Source organism: Olea europaea, chromosome 2 (assembly GCF_002742605.1).
Source record: "Olea europaea var. sylvestris chromosome 2, O_europaea_v1, whole genome shotgun sequence".
Taxonomy (NCBI): Eukaryota; Viridiplantae; Streptophyta; class Magnoliopsida; order Lamiales; family Oleaceae; genus Olea; species Olea europaea.
This window is the reverse complement of record NC_036238.1, coordinates 5020197-5043894: the sequence shown is the minus strand read 5'-3', so window position 1 is coordinate 5043894 and position 23698 is coordinate 5020197. Positions and strand designations below refer to the sequence as shown.

Genomic DNA, 23698 nt, shown 5'->3' with positions numbered 1-23698 from the left:
TCAATTCATCACAATACGAAATTTTCATCTCTTTAAGAGATGCTCCACTGCCCCGAAAGTGGAGAACACGAGCCAACTTATCACAAAAATGAATTTCCAAATATTCAAGGCAAAGAAATACCTACATTCTCCTCATTTGTGCTTCTTCCCGCTCTGTAAGGTTTGGCATATCCCATATTGTAAGATACTTAAGCGATGGGAAAGATACTCTTGTCTCCTAGCCATCGTTTTCTAGTTGAGCTGCAATCACTCTTTCCATAGAATGATGGTCTTATCGATCTTACGTTTCTCAGATCATAGAGCTTTAGATACTTGAAGAGTGGTAGGTGGCTGAGCATTGTGATTTCTTCGCATTTGTCACAAGAATTAAACTTGATCTTGATCAATCTATTAAATATCACCAGACGGCCACCAATGTCTTTACATATTCCCATATTGCTAGTCCAAAATGGAAAGTTATTACCTCAGAATCCTTCAATTATTAGGGTTTTTAGCTTTCATGAGGTTGCAACCCTTCAAGTATACTCTTGTCATTGATGTTACTTTCTGTGGAATCCGTTGACTTTCCAATGGAAGTATAACTTATAAATGTTTAGCTTTCTAGCCATATTTGCATGCTCAGCTTCTGTTTTGCAACACACCAATTCTAGATTCCATATTTGTAGTTTACCCTTTAAATTCTTCAACCTTCCTAGCTCATCGATTCGACAACCTTCCTTGTTGCTCATACAAAATAATGGTAATGTTTGAAGGCAGGATAAACTTTCAATTTTAGGTGGCATCTCGAATTCTCCGCTAACATCATTAAAACGGAGATGCTTTAAATGAATCAAGAATTGCAGATCTCTCGGAAGCCTTTGAAGTGATGGAAATATGTAGCTGTGTAGAATCGTCCAGGTTCGCAAATTGTAGAGCTTGCAAACAGATTCTGACAGAGTAGTGAGATCGTGATTGTAGGACACGTCAAGATATCTCAAATGTTTCAACGTGCCAATTGATGTTGGCAATTCTTTAAGATCTGCACAACATAGCTTTGGAACATGCAAATGCTTAAAGTACGGCAATATTTCATCTGGTACGCTGCTGCTTAAGAACAATGTGCGGAGATAACTGCCACCTCTTTTATGTCCTTGAATGTTTCCTCTCCAATTGATTCTATTGCAAGGTATCTAACTTGAAGAATGTTAGTAGCATTGCTACCCTCCATATTCATGAAACTTTCTGATTTCGAAACTAAACATGCAAGATCATGGACAAGATCGTGTATCTTGTAGCTTATGATATTGCCATAACTGTGCTTTTACGGCTCTTGGAAGAAGAATTTTTGCAACAAAATATTACAAATTTATTGCCTTTAGTCTTTTTAACGCCCCGAGCTCTATGGACTCGTGACATTACTAAGATCTTAAACTTGTAAAATTCTACCTAGATTGTTCATAAAATGCAGAAATTAACTTGGACCAAAAACATTAAGGCTTCAAAGGACCCGTTACAAAGCTAAAGAATTTTTCTTTCGAAAAGTTTAGATTTTTAGCTTGTACATTTGAAATAAATTTCGTTCGACAAATAAATAAAATCCAAAATTTACAAAATTTAAAGTGTAGACATCTTACACATAGAAGAATTACATATTTAAATTTCGTATACAAATTCAATCGATAGGTGAGTTAAATTTGTTTTCAAATCGGATCTATTTGTTGTCGGGTACATTTTTGCAGCCATCGAGAAACGTCCATAACTTGACTTTTACACAACCAAAATTCATGATTCTAAATCTGAGAGGTAGATAACTTATATGGTTATCTTCTCCAACTGGAATCACCTCAAAATTCCAAGTGTCTTGGTCTGGGTGAATTTTTTAAACTTGGGGGCAGAAACTAAAATATTTAAACCTTATTGTTGCAACTCAAATGAACTAAATAAACCACCATAAAAATATTCTATCAACCATGAAAAAATTTCATCAACAATTCAATCATCAAGCTTTCAAGAAATACTAACTTAAAATATTCCAAATTTAAATATTATTTGAACAAAACATAACTCAAATGATGTCCTTTGGAGTTCACATCAAAGCAACACCGCTCTCCTCCACACTGTCATTGATCGCTTTAATCTGAAATTGTTAGTGGGATTAATATTTCATAGAAACACTCAATAGACTCATACACACGTTAAATCCAAACATATTATACTTTAAGCATATATTAATGTCATTCAAACTTTTAATAAGCAAGCATACCGATGTAATAGTATACATAGATGATATTTTAGTATTTAGTAAAAATAAACAAGAATATAGAAGACATTTACAAATAGTATTTTCAGAATTTATTAAACATGGATTAATAATTAGTAAGAAGAAAATGATTTTATTCAAAGAATTTATAGGCTTTTTAGGAGTTAACATAGGAGAAGGCAAAATAAAGTTACAACCCCATATTGCCAAGAAAGTTTTAGAATTTTCAGATAAATTAGAAGATTTAAAACAAATCCAAAAATTTTTAGGATTAGTAAATTATGCTAGACCATTTATAAAAAATTTGGGAAAAATAGCAGGACCTTTATATGCTAGACATCTCCTACAGGACAAAGATTTTTAATCAAGAAGACATAAAATTAGTTCAACAAATAAAATAAAAAATAAAAAATTTACCAGAATTGGCTATGCCATTAGATTCAAAATACTTAATTATAGAAACAGATGGAAGTATGATAAGATGGGAAGCTATACTAATATGCAAACCTAATAAATATACTGATAAAAATATAGAAAGAATTTGTAGGTATAATAGTGGAAATTATAAGGAGAAAGGAAATTTAAGTAGTATAGATGCAGAATTATTAGCTATAAATTATGCATTAGATAGTTTTGAGTTATTTATTATATCTAAGAAAGAAATAACTATAAGAACAGACTGTGTAGCTATAGTCTCATTTGTTAATAAAATGAAAATAGACTCAAAAAGAAGTAGTAGAAGAAGATGGTTAAATTTTATAGATAGAATTACAAATACAGGAATCAATATAGAATTTGAGCATATTAAAGATAGTGATAATAAAGCGACAGATATACTAAGTAGAATAATAATAGATAGAAATTATTAAACCTGTTTAACATAATTTTGTTATATAGATGACAAGACCAAGGCCCTTAAGACCAGGGAATTCATTTGCATCAAGTTCTTTACCTCAAACTCCATTTAATCAGAACAGACCAATGTTACAAGACAGGATAAGGTTTGGAAACCAAGAACTTATAGTTTTCCCAAATAGTAATATTTCCTTTAAAACTTTACCGCATATATCTTTATCTAGAGAAGAAAAATGTATTTTAAACAATTTATGGATTTCTTATAATAAGAATCCAAAAGATCAGAAATATTTTCTTGCATGCATGAATGCATTATCAGAACATTTTAGTCAGAACAAGCAAAGATTTAAATTCTATGTTGTTGTTAAAGGTAAAAATCCAGGAATTTTTCATTCTTGGATAGAAGTTTTAGATTGCATTAAAAATTTCCCAGACCCTCTTTACAAAGGTTTTACAAATTTTCAAGAAGCATTAGATGCAGCAAGACAGCATATAGGAATAAATTTTTATTTATCTCATTCTTTAAAGAATTATTCTGACCCTCCATTAGACTTCTCTCCAAACAAAGACCAGAATATTTTTTGCCAACATTGTGAGTGTATGCAGAGAAATTACAAAGTTATTAATGAAGCCAACCAGAACTTCTCATTAGAAAGAACCCAACTTCAAAAGAAAGTAGCCCAACTTGAAAAAGAGATTTTGGATTTAAAAGTCCAATATCCAACAGGTACTATGGAGCCCAAGAAGTCCATAGCTAGTCCAGGCCAAACGGTAGCTGGTAAAGACTTATCAAATCCGTTGAAGATTGTGGAGTTACCAAAAGCCCAACAGACTCAGGGGACTGTTGATTCCTCTACTAAATCAGATAATCAGACTAAGCAGACTGATAATTCTGCTACAGAAAAAGGTAAAGAGATTTGGGATCTCTTAGGACAACCCAGTGGAAAATTTGATTACTTAATAAAATATAGTCCACCAGAACATTTTTCATGAGAACACTTTTCAAATAATCCAGATTTCTCACAAGCCCAAGAAAATCAGCCCAGTAAGGGAAAAAAAAAATTGTGGCCCAAGCTAGTCAAGACCCTTCATTTATCCAAGAAGCACAAGATCCTAATCCAGACACTGTTTCCTTAGAAAAGATTTTTGAAAAAATTGAAGAATTTTAGAAACAATCTAAAAAAGATGAAGGAACTTCTTCCAGAAAAAAGAAAAAGACTAAGAAGAAGAAAAATGATGAAGGACTGAAATAACAAATTAGAGAGGCAGTGAACCAAGCATTTGAGACAATTTTAAAAAAGAATCATGAAGAAGAAAAAGAAATTGCAGAATGTCCAGAACAAAAAGAAAAAGATGAAGCCAGTAATTCCAGACTTTCAGATGAAGAAGAAGATCCACAAGAAGAAGGATACAATAATTCAGACAGTGGAATGTCATTTTCATCAGTGACACGACATAATCTTAGTACATGATGAGATCTTCAATAATTCAGAAAAGACAAATTTTGCCAGAAGAAAAGAAGAAAAAGGAGAAGACTCAAAAATCAAGATTGAAGACTTTTGGGGAAAGATGTAATGAATTCTTTGAAAAAATAAAAGATTCTTCGACAAAAGAAAATTTTAGGAAAGATTTTTAAGACTTTTAGAAAAAGTTGGTGAAACTTTTGATAAAAGAAAGATTCCCAACTGTAGACTTTTAGAAATTTCAGTAAAAGCAGGAACTTTTCTTTCCACTTGTTAAATCTTGAATTGGCCAGAAGTTTCTCGGTGAAACGTGTGCCTTTCTCAAGGGTAGTATAGACTTTTTGCTCCCGAGAATTTTTCTATTTAAGGAATGAGTTTCATTCGATTTAGGCAGAAGTTTACAACCTGTGTATTCTCTACTATCCAAAAAAACCTTTGAAACCTTCTCTCTAGAAAAATTATTAATCCAAAAAATATTGTATAGCTGATACACTCTTGTGAATATTGAAGGTATTTTTTTTTTTTTTTTACTTTCTTTAAGTTTATCTTAGAACCTTAGGGACTTCTCGAAAGAGAAATCTTTAGTTGTAAATCTTTTAAAAGACGAATTTATAAATCCCTGATTTATGCTTTACTCTTTTGTTTATACTTTTATGTCTATTTTTCAAGTAAATAGTTGTTATGTTTATCATTTCATCCTATGCATATAATAAAAGCATAACTTGATTTCTAAAAGTCATACTGTTTTTAGGTTAATCCTGAGTGACCTAGATAGGAGAAAACTTTTGGCCGGAGTGAGCCTTTTGATATTTTCTAAAGATGCTGAGGAAAAGGAAAAAATTAATCTAAGAATTTTATAAGGGAGTGCCACGGGTAACCTTATAAAAAAGAATCAGGTTCAAGTTTATATGTCATAGGTGGTGAAAATTTAAATGAAAAAAAAAGGGATTTATATGTGATTCTTAAGAAAGATTTATAAAAAGACTAAGGAGAGTACTGAGTAGGATTAAAGTTATTAAAAGTTAAAAATTTAAAACAAAAATTTAAAACAGCCATTTAAAACAGCCATTTTAAAACAGCATACCCCCCCCCATTTGAACTTACAGGTACTAGAAACAATAGATTGTCTTACCAAGTAAAATATAGTATAGACATTTGTAGTTATTTTGAAGAAGATAATATAGTTGGAACTTGGAGTAAAGATTTAATTGAATATATATATATATATATATATATATTTTTTTCCGTCCATCCATCACTCAAAACCTGCAGAAATATTGTGAAAAGTTTGCACAAATTTATATCTTATTGTGTTAAAGAAAATCATATGTGACAGGACATACTACTAAACAAGAGACATGACACATTTTTTTGTTGCAGGAGCTCTCTCTAAGGATCTTCAATTCGGTGTTTTTCGGGCTCAGTCCAACGTAACTTTCTTTAACAACAACCAATCCAATCGACTCCAAATCACAACCAATATAGTTCACCTTGATTTCTATTCAATCTTACTCACATAGGACAAGAAAATGTGATGATTTGTGGTCATAAAGACCAGGAGAAAACACCATAAAGATATACTATGAAGGAACCACCAATTACCCAAAGTAAACAAGTGTTTTAGACACTTCTAGGAGCTGTTTTTCACACATCAAAGGGGGCAGCCGAGATTCCTCTATTTTTCTCACAAAATCATACAAGAAAAGTGGCAAGGGTTATATCCTTATATATATATTCTAGGGTTAGATTTTTAGTTGGACCTTTAAGGGGCTTAGGCCAAGATTCAAGCTGGGAATACAATTGGGTCAGGTGTAGTTCATGGATTTGGTTGTTAGATTTATTTGATTCATCGGCCTATGTCTATGAAATAATATTAATCTACATTAACATCATAACCCTGCATTTATTGGATATAAAAAATCCAACATTTCTACTTACACAGCTTACGTTGGATAAATATGACTCTACATAAGATGAAATGCAGATCTATACGCAGACATACACTGTGACACAATTTATTAGGCATATCTACGGTTTAGGGAGTTATGTAACAAATTTTTACTACTATCAAACAAAGTTTCCCAATAACATTTAAGTATCTATTTTTAATTTTTGAGAATTTGTGATGGAAAATTGGCTCACAGTTCAACTTGTTGTACAAGTTGTTGAGGTCCACTTTTAGCTTCCGTCGGTTGTTCGTTGTCACTCGTCTCAAGAAATGTGAAATTTAACGATCTATATTGTCTGGACAACATCCTTTCCATCGACTGGTATCCATCCCTCCCAGTGTGATTATAGTATCCCAATGTTAGCTTGCAAGCATAACTCTTGTCCCTATACCACCAGTAGATCCCGGAAGTCTGTTTGTGCAGAAAAATAAGTGTTTGAAACCCCCTAAAATAGACCAGATATCCATCCACGATCCACGACAGATAAAGTACCGCCTCGTATGAGAGTGTCGTAAAAGGTTACCATGACAATCATAAAACCCATCTTGGAATAGTACATTTCTATTATGGTAGTTTTGATTCTCGTTGAACTTTATATTTTGGATGTTATAAGTAATTTCATGTTCATACATATTAAGCTTATGCTAATAACACGTACCTTAGCAGCTAACTTGACTTTGCATGCCAGGAAGACTTTGTTGGCTTCCTCAACTATCTAGTTCCCATGGTATGTTAGCATGTTAAGAGTTCTCCTTTTTGTAAGTCCCATATGTAATCTGAAAAATCCTGTTTTCTCAGGGATGTCATTTTATGCTCCTGTCCTGCATCATCTGGGAGGTCCCATTTTGGGTGCGCTGCCTTTGTTGCAACCTCCTTGAAACCTCGTCTCAAATACTTGTCATAGCACTGCGATCAAAATATCAATTCTTCTGTTAGAATGCGAGGGACTCGGTTGATTACTTGAAACTTGGAAGAAGGGGAGAGGCCTATCAATCCAAACAATAACGTGTACAATTGACAAATTGCATCCTTAATAACAAGAGCAATAATAAATTCCAAAACGTGTAAAACTCAAATTATATTTATTGTGGTTCACCTCCATTTGAAATCTACAGCAGGCTCATCTTACACATGACTTATCAGAAAACTTGCCTCTTATACTAGGGGCCTACGTTTAACTTCAAAAAACAATTGGTCCATATGCAGTCCACACAATAACAGTATAGTATGATATGATAGATAACCGTAGTCAAACAAACTATTCTTTATCTCACCTAAAATCCTCCAATGCCGGGGAAAACATCCTTGAGGTTCAGGATATGATGGATATCTGAACTCTCCTTCGGGGCATGGTCCTACGTCAATGTCTACATTGGCTCCAGCTTCCAAAATATCTGACATGTTCTCTCTAAAGCTCTTCAAGTAATCACTATACATCTGTACAAATGCATTGATATATTTGAAAAAATGTATTACACTGAACATTACTAATTAGACTATCGGAGTTATCAAAAGTCATACCTGTACAGCAGCTCGACCTCACATTAAGTGAGAGGTACTCTCTCTCTAGTACCTGATCTGTTAGTGTAAAAAACATCGGGAACTTCTTCTCCAACGGCAAGTACCCAATCTGAATAGGAATGCACACAGCGTCCCTTACAATGCCACCACACTGGTATCATGACATTATAGCCTGTATTTTCAATCCACATTTTTGAACAAGTTGGAACAATTTCCTGTAGAAAGACCAATCGTACTGTTTGTGACCTTTGGCCTCGATAATTCCCAACCAGACATTTTCCATTACACCATCAACTCCTACAGCTTTTAGCTCATTGAGCTGCTATTCCAGCTTTTCTATGTCTGGGGATTCGTTTTATCTAGGAATAACTCCCAACTGTTGTTAAAGAACAAAGAAGATTTAGTACATTGGAGGTTTGTTTGGTACGCATACTCATTAGTATGTGTGCAAATGGAACATTTTTGAGACTTACCTGAAGCATTACATAAATTGGCACATAATTTGCTAAGTTGGAGCTGCCAGATTTTGAAGCCATTTTCTTGACAAGGAGAAAGGGAAAGTACTAGTTTCCTTTTATGTGAATGAAATTGAATCAATCAAGACTCAATCCTTTATATAGAAGGTTGGAGGACTTACAGCGTTGGAAAAAAAGGGAGACCGCAAAAAATATCTTGATTAAAAGACATGCAGAATGGCTGAAAATCTATAGCATCTTTTCAAGTTGTGGTTGATTTAAGCAAGCAATGGTGTTTTCTGGTTAATAATGAAAGAAGGGACCACCATAGATTACATCGGCAGTGATGCATGTCTCTCTCATTCAAACATGCGTATATAACATAATTAGTGTACATACGCGTGCCTGTGTATATGCATATAACAGTACAATATAGAAAATTTATTATATAGCATATGCATTGTCTAGTACATCAATTATCTTATGGTAAAAGGAAACCTGTCACTCGTGCCTCGTAATTCGTTGTTGAAGGATATCACGATGACTCTAATCAATTGCGAAGTTCTTATACCTAGTACTATGTTCATGTTTATTGCAAATATGATACGAAAAGTGGTTGCGCTTACTAGAAATGGATGAATATGTTGGTAATTGAGAACAAATAATCCTGCTATTCATCAATGACATACCTCTAGTGTAACAGATAATACTAGCATATTTGTAACACAGAATTCCAAATTATTGTCTCCTTTTTCTATTTTTCTTTCATAATTCATTTTATTGAATAAAATAAACTTTGAGATTTCTCTTAATTTCTCTTCAATTATTCAATACTCTGTAAATTAATTTCTTGTACTCCATCTCATTCAGTGATGGCTATAGAAAATGAAATGTCAACAACCGCTTTGGAGGGTTATGCATGTGAAAACTCTAATAAACAATCATATTGGGGATTGAATGTTGAGTGTAATCCTTATCTTTGGTCTTATACAAATAGTTACAAAGGTCCCCCGTCCCACATAGCAATATCACATGTTCAATTCAGAAGTTTCCAAAAAGTGTAGCAATTCGCCGGGCTGCTCGCCTTTTGAATAGAAAGAAGTGGGAGAGCGGAGGTGATTTCGTTAAACCGATGCATGAGCTGAGGCTCTCATGTCCCGCCAACCCTTCGAAAAGTCAGGTCGTAAAACAGCTCATAGGGAGTCAGAAGCAAGCAGAGTCAAAGGCAGGTCAAACTGACATAAGAATATATATATATATATATATATATATATATATATATATTTTATTTTATTCGCATTAGTATTATTGGCTTGCTAAGATCAGACCTTACATAATCCCATTTTTAATAAATAAATAAAAAATATATATATATATATATATATAAAATAATAAAATCTTACAAGTTACATCAAAGGTAATCTTGGCAGTTGTCAATTCGACGGTGCTCTATAATATATATCATAAATACTCAATTCAGAACTCGATTTTTGCTGTTGGAGCTTGGTTCTAAGAGTCCAATAAGTGCTTTAGATAGCTCTAAGGGCTACGTAAATGTGTTTTCTCATTGTAGGAGAGAACACAAACACTAATTCCCAATCATCACTAATGACCGCCCCAGTGACAATAATTCCCTCCATTGAACTAAAGGCAGCATCTCTGTTTAGCTTAAATTTCCCCATTGCAGGAGCTCCAAACATGCCTCTCCCCCGCAACCGCTTCCTCTCGGCTCTTGTCATCTGCTCCAGCTTTCCGCACCACTCTTGCCATCCACTTCCCTAAACAGGTCCACTGCGAGCTTACCCAAGACAGATGTACATCCTTTTAGTGAGTTAGAATCCTTGTAGACCAATTTTTTTTTTCCTACCAAAGTTCTTAGACATGTATGGCCTTTAATGCAATAGAATCTCTGTATCTGATACCATGTTAAATCGTATCATCTGAAAGCTTAAATGTTTGTAGAGAATATAAACTTATTAATTAACTTGTCTTTAACACTCAACTAGGATATCTCAAAGTAGCACAAGATTTCATAAAGGAAAAATGAGCTTGTGAAAGTGTTTACAAAACCACAAAATGCGATTTTTCAAGTGATAAAACGGTTTCTAACTGGCTGTCCACGTGGCAGTTTTCTATTGGCTGTTTCCTCTTAAATGCACCATTATGGACCCTTGATTAAAATGGATGGCCAAGATTTAGATCCCCCTTTTTTAATATGGTTAAGGACGGGTTTTGAGAGAGAGAGAGAGAGATAATTCATTTTTCACTTGGTATTTTGTGTTTTTCCGACAGTGTTTTTGGCCTCTTTGGTCGAGTTTTAAACTATAAAACAGATACTACTCTTGTATCCAGGTTAGGCGTTGGTTCTGAGATGTTTTTGTTAGGTCTTTGTTAACCGACGATCTGTAGATAATTTTGGTTGAGATCTGAATCTTGTAATCAAACTTTTGCTCTCTCTTGGACGGTTCTTGCATAGTGAAGGGCTCGCTTTTTATCTCTGAGCCCCCCAGATTACGCTTGGCTAAACTAGATGAACAATTTATGGTGTTCTTTATTTTCTGCACCGTTTTCTTTACTGTTGTTCGATTTTTGGTGATTACAATCACACATTAGGATAAAATTCCCAACAGAGCTAATTGAGAACTAAGAAAAGTCATAAATTTCCACCAAGAATCTTGTGTCTTATGCCAAAACCACAAAATTAATACAGCATATTTTTGGGGATAAATGGTAGTTTAATATGACTACTAGTAATTCTACTCTAAATATTCTATTTAACTTTTCTTTTCACAAGATGCTCTGTATCAAAAAACTTTCAAACACCTCATGTTTTGCTATCCCTTTTGGCAGGTATTGATGATTTTTTTAGGTTCTACGACTACATCGTCGCTAACCAACCACCTTTCTTCTTCTTCCCTATTTTTTCGCTGATTTTACGGTGCAAATCCTTCAACTCGTGGAGAAGATGAAGTTTGGTCCTTGGAATCAAATTTGCAGCTTAAGTCCTTGAGTCCAAATTGTAGTTTAAGTCCTCCGATTCATAATTGCAGATCAAATCTTTATTACATAATTACAGCAGTAACCCCAACAATATACAAACCCTATCTCTATTGCAAAAAAATCAAAATCAATAGGAAAACAAGGAGTCGTAATCCACCCCTTTGTTTCTTGGCTCGATTCAAACAATACATGACATCACCACAAAATTCTAAGTCGATAAATTTGTTCAATAAAAAATATCATTCATCCAATAACAAAATAAATCACATAATCCTAATACCGCCTTTATTAATACATGCATATAATCCAAGATTATTTAATTTTTGATACACAAAATAATATCAAAATCATGGCTCTGATACAAATTGTTGGAAAAATACAAAGGATTTTATTAAATTGTGTATCAACAAGAATGAAATAGTCTAAAATAAATAAAACACACTGGTGTTTTACAAATTACCCTTGTAGCATGCTTTACAAAAATTTCCTTTGCGTTCTTCTTCTTTTTTACTCTTGATGTCACTTTCAAATACTTTTGTCTTTTGTTGGGTCATACAAAAACTGAATATTTCAAAAAAGGGGTTCAAATTAAAGATATGGGAATCCTGAAGATACAACAGCACTCAAACTTCATATAAAGAAAAAAACAATAAGGAATTATCTGCTTAAATTGGAGCTTAAACAAATCTTTTAAACACTTAATTTTCGCCCTTACCTCTTTTCCCCACCTTTTTCTTATCAAGAATATCTTTACATATTTTTCTGCATTAAATTAAATTATGGTATCTATATCATCACTCTGGCCAACGTAATACACTGTTATTACCAAACTTTAATTCTACAAGAACTATTTCCATCTAAATAAGCATGTACATGTATGTGTAATAAAAATGTAAACGTTCTCAAAACTCTGGTAAAATCTTTGCTTATTTGTCTCTCTCACACTTAATTCCTTGTATAACCTCTATCATCTCTTACTTTGATTGTTAGAGTACTCGCGCTCATTGGTTCCTTTTCTCAGAGTCTTGTAATCTTGGTACCTAACGGTTTTTGTCTGAGAGCACTGTTGGACTTAAATTGGAGCTTAAACAAATCTTTTAAACACTTAATTTTCGCCCTTACCTCTTTTCCCCACCTTTTTCTTATCAAGAATATCTTTACATATTTTTCTGCATTAAATTAAATTATGGTATCTATATCATCACTCTGGCCAACGTAATACACTGTTATTACCAAACTTTAATTCTACAAGAACTATTTCCATCTAAATAAGCATGTACATGTATGTGTAATAAAAATGTAAACATTCTCAAAACTCTGGTAAAATCTTTGCTTATTTGTCTCTCTCACACTTAATTCCTTGTATAACCTCTATCATCTCTTACTTTGATTGTTAGAGTACTCGCGCTCATTGGTTCCTTTTCTCAGAGTCTTGTAATCTTGGTACCTAATGGTTTTTGTCTGAGAGCACTGTTGGTCCATGACAGATAAAGTACAGTCTTGTATCATAGTGTCGTAAAAGGTTACCATGAAATTCGTAAAGACCATCATGGAATAGTACTTTTTATATTATGATAGTTATGACTGTTGTTGAACTTTATATTCCAGATATTATAAGCAATTCCACGTCCATACATATTAAGCTTATGCTAATAACACGTACCTTAGCAGCGAGCTTGACCTTGCATCCCAAGAAGGCTTTGTTGGCTTCCTCAAGTATTTGACCCCCGTGGTATATTAAATTGTTAGAGTACCATGTTAAGAAAAACTTTCCCTTTTCTGTCTGGTAAGTTCCATTTGATCTGAAAAATCCTGTTTTCTCAGGGGTGTTATTGTATGTTCCTGCATCATCTGGTAGGTCCCATTCTGGGTGCCCTGCTTTGGTTGCAGCCTTCTTAAAATCTTGTCTCAAATACTTGTCATAGCACTGCAATCATAATATCAATTCTTCTGTTAGTATGCATGGGACTCGGAGGATTTACTTGAAACCTGAAACAAGGGGGGAGGCCTATATATCCGAATAATAACTTGTACAATCTACAAATTGTGTCCCTAATTTTCGGCAGGTCCCTCTTACACACGACTTACCAGAAAACGTGCCTCTTCATACTAGGGGGCTTAAGTATAACTTAAAATAATAATAAATAACTAAAATAAAAATAAACAAATAAATTGTTCATTTGAGGTCCATGGTGATAACTGTATAGTATGATACGATGGATAACGATAGTCGAACAAACTATGCTTTATCTCACCTGAAATTCTCCAATGCCAGGGAAAACCCATCCTTGAGTTTCAGGATATGATGGATATCTGAGCTCTCCTGCAGGGCCTAGTCCTACCTCAATGTCAACAATGGTTCCCGCTTCCAAAATGTCTGACATGTTTGCTCTAAAGCTCTTCATGTAATCACTATACATCTACACAAATGCATCTATTTATTTGAAAAATGTATAATGCTGAAGAGTTGATATTACTATTACAAATTCGAGCTATCACAAGTCATACCTGGACAGCAGTTCGACCTCCAAAGAGAGGCAAGTTATCCACAGCAAGCGAGAGGTACTCTTTGTCCCTAGTACCTGATCGGTTAGTGTAGAAAATATCAGGATCTTCTTCTCCAACAGCAAGTACCCAATCTGGGATAGGAATGTACACAGCATCCCCTACATTGCCACCACACTGGTGGAATGACATTATAGCCTGTATTTTCAATCCACATTTTTGAACAAGTAGGAACAATTTCTTGTAGGAAGACCAATCGTACTGTTTGGGACCTTTGGCCTCGATAATTCCCCACCAGACATCTACCATTACACCATCAACTCCAGCTGCTTTTAGCTCTTTTAGCTGCACCTCCAGCTTCTCTTGGTCTGGGAATTTGTTTTCTCTGGTAACAACTCCCAACTGTCGTTGACGAACAAAGAAAAATGAGTACATTAGCGATTTTTTATTACTGACACTCGATTGTATGTTTCAGAATATAACATGTGGAGACTTACCTGAAGCATTACATACAGTGGTACATAGTTTGCTTTGTTTGTGCTGCCAGTTTTTGAAGCCATTATCTTGACAACGAGAAAGGGAAAAGTATACCAGTTTCTTTTTATGTGAATGAAATTGGAGATGCTATTATTCAATCCTGATTGCATCCTTTATATAGAAGATTGGAAAATTTACTGTGTTGGAAAAGGAGGGAGACCAAAAAAAATCTGGAGTAAACACATGCAGAATGGCCAAAAAGCTATGGTATCTTATCCACTTGTGGTTGATTTAAGCAATTCATGGCGTCTTCTGGTTAATAATGAAAGAAGGGATAAGATAGATCACTCCTACAGTAATGCATGTCTCTCTTATTCAAACGTGCGTATATAACATTATTAGTGGACATACGCATGCCCATTTATGTGTATAATAGTATAAGATAGAAGCTATATTAAGTGATTGATTAGAATAACTTAAAAAGTTCATGACGTAATCAACAATTAATTTTAACCGCACATTTCGTGAGATTCAATCTTTTATAAATTTTTAACCGCACATTTCATTAATTTATATCAAAATCCGTTAAAACTTTTATTAAAAGATTTGTCAAACAACAGTAGAATGACTAACTTGCAAACATAAATTTTATCTTGTACATCAATTATCTTTTGATAAAAAGAAATTTGTCACTCATGCCTTGTAATTGGGAACAACCTGTCCTGATATTCATTAACGATATACCTCTAGAGTGACATATTATTTAATCCATGTTTGGTTTTGTTAAAAATCATATATTTAGTAGTTTTTTTATAAAAGTCGATGAAATATGGTTGAAAAATGGATAAAAGTTTCGGTCCCATTAAATGTGTTATTAAAATTAATTATTGATTTGAAAAAGAGGGAGACCCCAAAAGATTCTTGAGTAAAGACAAGCAGAATGGCTAAAAATCTATGGCATCATTTCAACTTGTGTTTCATCGAAGCAAGCAATGGCGTTTTCTGGTTAATAATGAAAGAAGAGATAAGATAGATCTTACCTACGGTAATATCATATTGGAGGGCTCTGCATGTGAAAATACTATTGGAGATTGAATGTCGAGTGTAATCCTTATCTTTGGCCAGTGAGCATGAACTGACAGGATTTTCTAATCTTCGAACTTGGCTACATTAATTTAACCAAATATTGATGACTTAACCAAATAGACGCAGAGTTTAAGAGAACACGGCTTGCGCTATTGGAGCTTGGATAAAAAGGAAACCATCAATCCTCTTAGAGACAGCAGCACCAGCAAACCCCAATCATCACAAATGACTGCCCCAGTGCTAGTAATTCCTAACTGCAGCATCCATATTCAGCATAAATATCTAGTTCAAACATGCCCCATTCAACCCCTTCCTCTGGCCATCTGCTCCAGCTCCACCACGGCCGCCATCCACTTCCCTAAACAAGTCCACGGCGAGCTCACCAAGACAGATGCACAGCTTTTTTGCGAGTTCGGCCAATTGTAGTCCAGTCTTTTTCCTACCCTTTATGCAACAAAATCTTTGTATCTGATACGAGGTTAAATCATATCGTCTAAAAGCCTTAACATTTATCGAGAAGATAAACGTATTTATTTAAATTATGTCTTTAACACTCAACTAGGATCTTTCAAATTACGTTAGCACAAAATTTCTTAAAGGAAAATGAGCTAATTGAGAACTAAGAAAAGTCATAAATTTCCTCCAAGAATCTTGTGTCTTATGCCAAAACCTCAAAATCAATACAGCATATTTTTTGTGATAAATTGGTAGTTTAACATGACTATTCGTAGTTCCACTCTAATTCTGTTTACTTTTTTGTTTCACAATATGCTCCGTGTGTGTATAAAGGACCGTGCTACACGTACATAATCATTTACCAAACCGTTTACCTATTACTCACATCATTTGGGTGGGACCTTGGCTCGGATTATTACATTACACATGGGGCCCGCATGTTTGTGAGAGGGGTGTAAATGGTTCGGCACACCCTCCTCGGTACAAACATCTTTATCCATAGATAAAACCTTCAATCACCTCATGTTTTGATATCCCTTTTGGCAGGTAGGTACCGATATCTAGTTTTTTTTTTTTTTTTTTTTTTTTTTCATTTTTTTAGGTTTTACTTTATATAACCTCCTAGAGTGATACATGGTCGAATCAATATTCGCAAGAATTTTTTGGGGAAACAAAGTTTAATGTCTCAAAAAATAGTTTTTTTTTATAACAAACATTCAATGGGTAGGATTTAATTATTTTGTGTATTTAACAAGAGTATAATGATTTTGTTTTAAAATCAAAATATGTGCTAGTGTAATTTACAAAAATTCCCTCTACGTTGTTATTCTTGATTCCTCTTAATTCCATATTCGAACCCTTTGATCTTCTCCAATATTCTTCAAAAACTCAAAATTTTGGCAGAGATTTTTGTGTATGGTCACAATAATAAAATTATGTAATGGAACATTGACATATGTGCCCATATATATTATTATATTGGATATAACTTGAATATGGAAATATTCTTGCAAATTATCTTCTTCTCATATACAAGCGGCATAAGCGTGGTCAGTGTCACGTGTCAGCTGATGGATTGGCACATCTTTGTCCAGTTAAAATCAATTATTTCTCTGCATTCTACTATAAATTATAAGTTCTGTGATTTTTATTCAAGTTTTTATTTTGAAGACACCGAAGGAACCTAATCGAACTCAATGAAGTTGAATTTCAATAAATTAATCTTTACCTTATCAACTATTTGATTAATTGAAATAATTTAACAATTTTATTTTATTTCAATAAAAGAATGAGATTGCAATCATACTCTCCTTTTTTTTTTTTTTTTTTAACGAGGTGTCCCAGTTTGCACCAGACTATATATCTTCGTCCCTGAATCTCCTGCCCCTCAGCTGCTCAGAGAGGTAAATCGCAGGATGTGCTCTTGTTGGTTCCCAAATTCCCACATGACTTTTACTTCTTCCCCAAAGGAAACTTCCTCCATGGTGATTAAAGTTATTGAAGTTTGTATAATAAATAATTATAAGCTTTGACCTATTGTTCTTATACATTATCTCATTTACCATTTCTAATACACAAAACATGGTTATAATGACCAAAACGTTTTTTTCAACATATGTAAAGCCTAAAATTTCATATATTTTTTTTTTTTTTACAAGGTGTCCGGGCTTGCGTCCGACTAGATCCTTGTCCCTGAACCTCCGGCCCCTCAGCAGCTCAGGGAGGTAAATCGCAGGATGTCTAAAATTTCATATTCTAATTTGACATGATCGTGTGTACATGACAGATTTCATCTTTTAAATATATATTTTTCATATTGTACTTTAATCCCCAATTCACCTAGATATTGACCAACAATTTAAAAAAAGGTTGAACCCCAACTTTGAGAACCTCCACCACTCCTTCCTTAGAGCTATGTGGGGGAGGTAAATTGCGGGATGTGCCCCAGTATGCCAGGGAACAAGAACTGCATGTACACTACGCCTACAATGAATTCAATTTCATGTCTCAGGAATCGAACCCCCCACACTGCGATTATCAGTAAGACGTGAGATAACCTCACTCATATGCTTTGCACCACTGGGCTATGCCCCGGGGGCGATATTGACCAGCAATTTGATCAGGCATGGCATTGTAGTAGTTAAGCCCCTATTTAGTAACCATTATTTCAGAACCATTTTTCTCTATTACTCATTTTCAATTACACGTTTTCACAATGAAACGTTCTTCACGTAAGCTCAAAAAAAAAAAAATTCTACTTTTTAATCACATATTCTTTAAAAAATTATTATTCAAAAACTCATTCTTCTCAAAACAATGACTGTGAAAGGGGCCTAGGAAGAAATTGAGGACATTATTGTAGAAGATGACCATTTAGGAGCAAAGCTGACATCGCCAACTTCATCAAAAGGACGTAACAGAAATATTATTGGTCTTGATTCGCAATATACCCACTCCTCCATGTTTTAATGTGGGCACACTAAGCCTCTATTTGAGTTTCAGTATTTAAAGGTTTATTTTTTTCACTCAAATTCATTTTCATTACATATTCTGTTAGGTTCTAATTGAGTTGGCTATTTTTTAGACAAAATGATTATTATTAAAAGAGTTGTAAAAGTCAAGTAATCTATTGGTAGGTTGGATAGATAAGACACGAGTCATGGAGACATCTATGGAAAAAGAAAAAAGTGGTCGAAATTATACTAGCCTACTGCCAAGCTGTTGCTCGAGCATCCAAAATAGTAATATTGTCACTAGTCGCTGCCTGCCTATCGCTTGAGCAAAGCATCTGATCGGGAGCAGGTATGAGTGAAGCATGTTCCAACGAGTCTTGGAGATTGTAGAAATTAGATTAGTGAGTTTAGTGGGTTTTCTAGACTAGATCATACAGTAAATTCTTATTGTCTATAGTAAAAGTCACTGGCTTGGACTCAAAATTTTTAATCCTGTGGAAGATTTTCTTCGTCAACAAATCCAGCGTTATTTATTGCTTTATTGATTATTGTAGCGATTTAACATAGGATAAACTTGACGTGGTCAATTAAACACCTAGAATAATTAAAAAGTGACTTGTTGTTTTTAATTGGTAATTTTCAATTTCGCGGTATTCACCTATTTACCCACTCTAGGTGATTTTAGGGTCGAATTAGTAATTTTCAAATAGTATCAGAGCTCAAATTCAATTCCTGTCCCTAACTTTTAAAATGAGTAGCTTATTGTCTATCTCGCCATATTTTGAGGGCAGTAACTACGCCTATCGAAAAGTTAAAAAATGAGAGCCTTCCTAAAATCGATGGATGAGTGTATTTGGTTAAGTGTAGTAAATGGTTGGACTGTCCCTTCTAGCACTGTTAATGATGTGTCGCCCCACTTCTATAGCTAATTGGTCAAAGACTAATTTAGATTAGTGTAATTGGAATAACAAGGCTTTACATGCGTTATTTATGACTGTCATAAAAGAATTTAGGCATGTGTCTATATGTGAGATTGCTAAAGAGGTTTGAGATATCTTACAGACTACATATGAGGGATTTCAGGCTATTAAGAACTCTAAGTTACAGATGTTGATCACTAGGTTTGAAGAGATTAGAATGAATGATGATGAAACCTTCGATGACTTTTATGCGAGCTTAAATGACATAGTTAACTCTAGCGTCAACCTAGGTGAGAGAATTCCTGATCCAATATTGTTGGAAAAAGCCCTTAGATCCTTACCTGGGATATTTAGGTCTAAAATTACGGTTATCAAGGATAGCAAGGATTTAGATATGGTTAAGATTGAAGAACTTATTGGATCTCTCCAAATTTATGAACTCACCATATCTCAGTCTAAGAAAAATAAGTCATAGCTTTGAAAACTATTAGAGAAGAAGAGTATGACTCTACTAATACAGAGACCATTAATGATGAGGAGATAACTTATTTTGCTAAGAAATTTTGAAAAATCTTTAAAAACAAGAAGCCTTAAAAGAGACATAGTGGTGCTCTCAGTGAGTCTAGAAAGAGATATCAATTTGTGAGATTTCATAAGTGTCAAGGTGTTAGGCATTATAGGAGTGAGTGCCCTAACAATAAGAGAAATCAGGGTAAAGCAATAAATGCAGCTCTCACGGATGACAAGTCTAGCTTGGATAATCAACATGAGAGGTCCACTCATGATGAGGGTGAGAAGTTTATGGCCTCTACTTCTAGGATTAAGAGTGAATCTGATAAGGACGGTGAGAAGATTGAGAAAGTAGATGTTGGTGAGCATTCTGAGGATGACTCTGAAGATCGGGAAGATATTCGTGAGGCTTCCCATCAATTATTTAAGGAGAGTCTTAAGATTAAAACCTGATAAGTAACATTGAGAAATCTAATACTCATCTCCATTCCTTCTTGAGTGGATTTCAGAAGCTGAATTGTCTTTTATGGTTGAACAAGCCTGCTGGGAACATAGGAGATCTAAGATATAAATAGATCAATAATAATAAGGCTAGTACTTTCAAAACCATTTTTGTCCCTACTACCAACTAGCCTAAGTATGTTCCTTATCCTGAACTAAAGAATAAGGGTGTCGTAGGACAGAAGCCTACTGGAGCTTAGGACCTACCAACCTAGGAATAAATATCAATGACCTTATAATTTTGGACCTATATCCCTACTTGTTTTAATTGTGGTGAGTTAGGACATATAAGACCTGCGTGTCATAAATTCCCGAATAGAAATAGAAATCAAAATTTCTCGAAAAATAAAAATCAGGAGTTTGATAACCAGATTGACTTTCTTACTAATTACGTGAGTCAATTAATCGAGTTAATGATACAAATGATTCTAAATAAATCTTCCACTAGGCAAGTCTGGGTTAAGAAGAGGATCTCTATAATCAGAGAGATGCTCTAACTGATGATGCTGTGTGCATTGCTCTTCAAGGAAAGAGCAGTGTTGTGTCTCAATGAGTTGGTATTTTTGTTGCATACTTATGCTTATTCTTGATAACGTACATCTCGTGTTGTTTGCATTAGTACATGTGCATTTTTACTTATTATTATTATTATTATTATTATTATTATTATTATTATTATTATTATTATTATTATTATTATTATTATTATTATTTTGTTTTGTGTGTTGCATATTTTTTTTTTTTTTTTGGTGTTTGGTGCATTCATGTTTTAGTAATTAAAAACAATAAGAAAACAATTAAAAAAAGAAAAGAAATGAAAGGGATTTTTTTTTGACATTACAGCATGATATATGAGTTACGTGAGGATGTGTGTTGTGATTAAGTATGGGTTTAATTTATATGTTGTAGCATATATTTCATTACTTGTTAAGGTTTTTATGGAGTACTTAGTATATGTTTCTTCATGTACCATCTGCATTGCACACAATATGATATTGTGAGTAGGACTTGATCGCGTGTGTGAGATTTAGGTAACATACATGTGTAAGGTAATTTTGAACATGAATTGAACTGAGTATGTTGGAATGTTTACTAATCATTGGTTTAACTTGTGCATGCTATCAACTGTATCTTTGAATTCTTATATATCATAGTCAGTTTATGATAATTATTTTTAACAGTTCCCTCCGTCATTTGTGACAAAAGAGGAAGATATGTTGGTAGTATTTTCTTTGTGTGGCTATTTAGACAAAAAGGGGATAGTTCATAGTAAGGTGGAGATAATAGTATTTCATGGCATTCCATATCATAATATTTCATATTGTAATGTATCATAATATCTTTGAGTTTGATGTTTTGTAATATTAATATATATTTCAGGTGGTGTTTTAATTATCATTAGTATTACTTCTCAGTCTAGGTAGCATATTTATGATAATATGTTTCAATTATTACATTTCCTATTTCACTTACTTTTACACTTGGTATTTGAGTTATTGATTTCAGGAAACATGTTTAACAAGGAATACAAGAGACGACATTCAATTTGATTAGGGTAGATTAGCTTTGTTTTTTTTACTTCATTGACTTGTATTATATAGTTCTATAGTAGACTGTCAAAGGAGGAGATTGTTAGGTTTTAATTGTGTTAGATATTCTTTAGACAAAAGGATTATTATTAAAAGAGTTGTAAACATTAAGGAGACTGTTGGTAGGTTGGTTAGATGAGTTATGAGTCATTAGAGTCGTCTATTAAACAAAGAAAAAAGTAGTTGGAATAATGTTAGCTTGTCGTCAAGCTGTTGCTCGAGCATCCAAAACAATAACATTGTCACTAGTCTATCGCCTGCTTGTTGCTAGACCTGTTGCTGTAGCGGAGCATCTGTTGCTCGCCTGTCGCTAAGCTTTAACACTAATTAGCGTTTTTCAATAGTTTTATCTTGCCAATACTACCCAAAACCTCTCTACAATATATATCCACGCCCCACTTCATGAAAAGGGTTGGTTGATCATTATATTCTACTTTCTTAACATCTCTTAAAAACACAATTCTACATCTTAAGATCAATCAACTACAAAGGAAAAAAAAATAACAAACACATAATCCAAAACACCCACTTCCTAAATATAATTGGTAAGGTACTTTCTTAATAACTTTAAGAGGTTGGACCAAAAGTACAAGAGGAATACAAGAACAAAGTGTTCTTAGTGATTCACATGAGATAGACAATTCCATATGATTGGGAGCAGGTGTGAGTGAAACATATTTCAGGGGGTCTTGGAGATTGCAGGAATTAGTTCAGTGAATCTAACGAGCTTTCTAGGCTAGATTATTCTATAACTCCTTATTGTCTATAATGGAAGTCACTGACTTGGTCTCGGAGTTTTTAATCCCGTGAAAAATTTTCTCCGTCAATAAATCTTACTTTATTTACTGTTTTATTGATTGTTGTGATAATTCAACATAGATAAACTTGAGGTAGTTGATTAAACATCTAGAATAATTAAAAAGTGGCTTGTTGCTTTTAATTGGTAATTTTAATTCCGCAGTATTCACATATTCAACACCTCTAGGTGATTTTAGGATCAAACTAGTAACTTTCATATTCTTTAAAAAAAAAAATTTTACTTGTAAATTCAAAAATTTTCCCTACTTTGTAGCTATATGTTCTCCCATTTCTAACTTCTAATAAAAAGGAGAATGAGGGTCTACTATTCATGCAATAGTAAATGAATCCAATTTTATTATACATGATGTCATTTTTTATTTTACATTTTGTTTATGTCAAATAAATGTTCTTTCACACATCATCTCACTAGCATTAAAAAAATAATTATGTCAAACAAATGTTCTTCTACACATCATGTCACTAGCATTAAAAAAATAATAATAATTTTAGTAAATATAAACTACCATGAGCAACCAAAAAAAAAAATTCTTCGCACATGAGTTTTAAAAAAATAAAAATAAACTTTTCGCTCAGTACAGAGAGATGGCAAACCATGTGTGGAGTAAAAAATGAAGAAAAAACTCTTCGCATAGTGTAGAGAAATGACATACTGCTTGCAAAGAGTTCGCAAACTCTCCGTACAGTGTGAAATAAAAAAAATCTCTCCGCACAGTGTGGAGAGATGGTAAACACCATGCCAAAACTCTCCACACAGTGCGGAGATATGTCATTCTGTGCGGACACTGTCCTCACAAAGTGTGGACTCTCCGTACATTGAGTAGTAAAAAAAAAAAAACTTCGCACATTGCGAAGAGTTGACAAACTCTCCATACAGTGCGAAGTTAAAAAAAAAACTCT

The 23698-nt window shown here is 33.8% G+C and overlaps 2 protein-coding genes and 1 pseudogene across 2 annotated transcripts; 1 reads left to right on the top strand and 2 right to left on the bottom strand.

The window, feature by feature from the left end:
• Positions 1-3397: 3397 nt before the first annotated feature.
• LOC111371506 lies at positions 3398-4087 on the top strand. Its single transcript, XM_022993540.1, has one exon. It carries the CDS (start codon positions 3398-3400, stop codon positions 4085-4087), a length of 690 nt encoding a protein of 229 aa, XP_022849308.1.
• A 2427-nt stretch (positions 4088-6514) lies between these two features.
• LOC111409356 lies at positions 6515-8703 on the bottom strand (annotated as a pseudogene).
• A 4361-nt stretch (positions 8704-13064) lies between these two features.
• Positions 13065-14680, bottom strand: LOC111409349 (beta-amylase-like). Its single transcript, XM_023039407.1, has 4 exons — positions 14485-14680; positions 13991-14389; positions 13738-13902; positions 13065-13409 (listed from the first exon to the last, which is right to left on the bottom strand). The coding sequence occupies exons 1-4, from the start codon at positions 14632-14634 to the stop codon at positions 13080-13082; spliced, it is 1044 nt and encodes a 347-aa protein (XP_022895175.1). The 5' UTR covers positions 14635-14680; the 3' UTR covers positions 13065-13079.
• Between the last annotated feature and the right edge of the window lie 9018 nt (positions 14681-23698).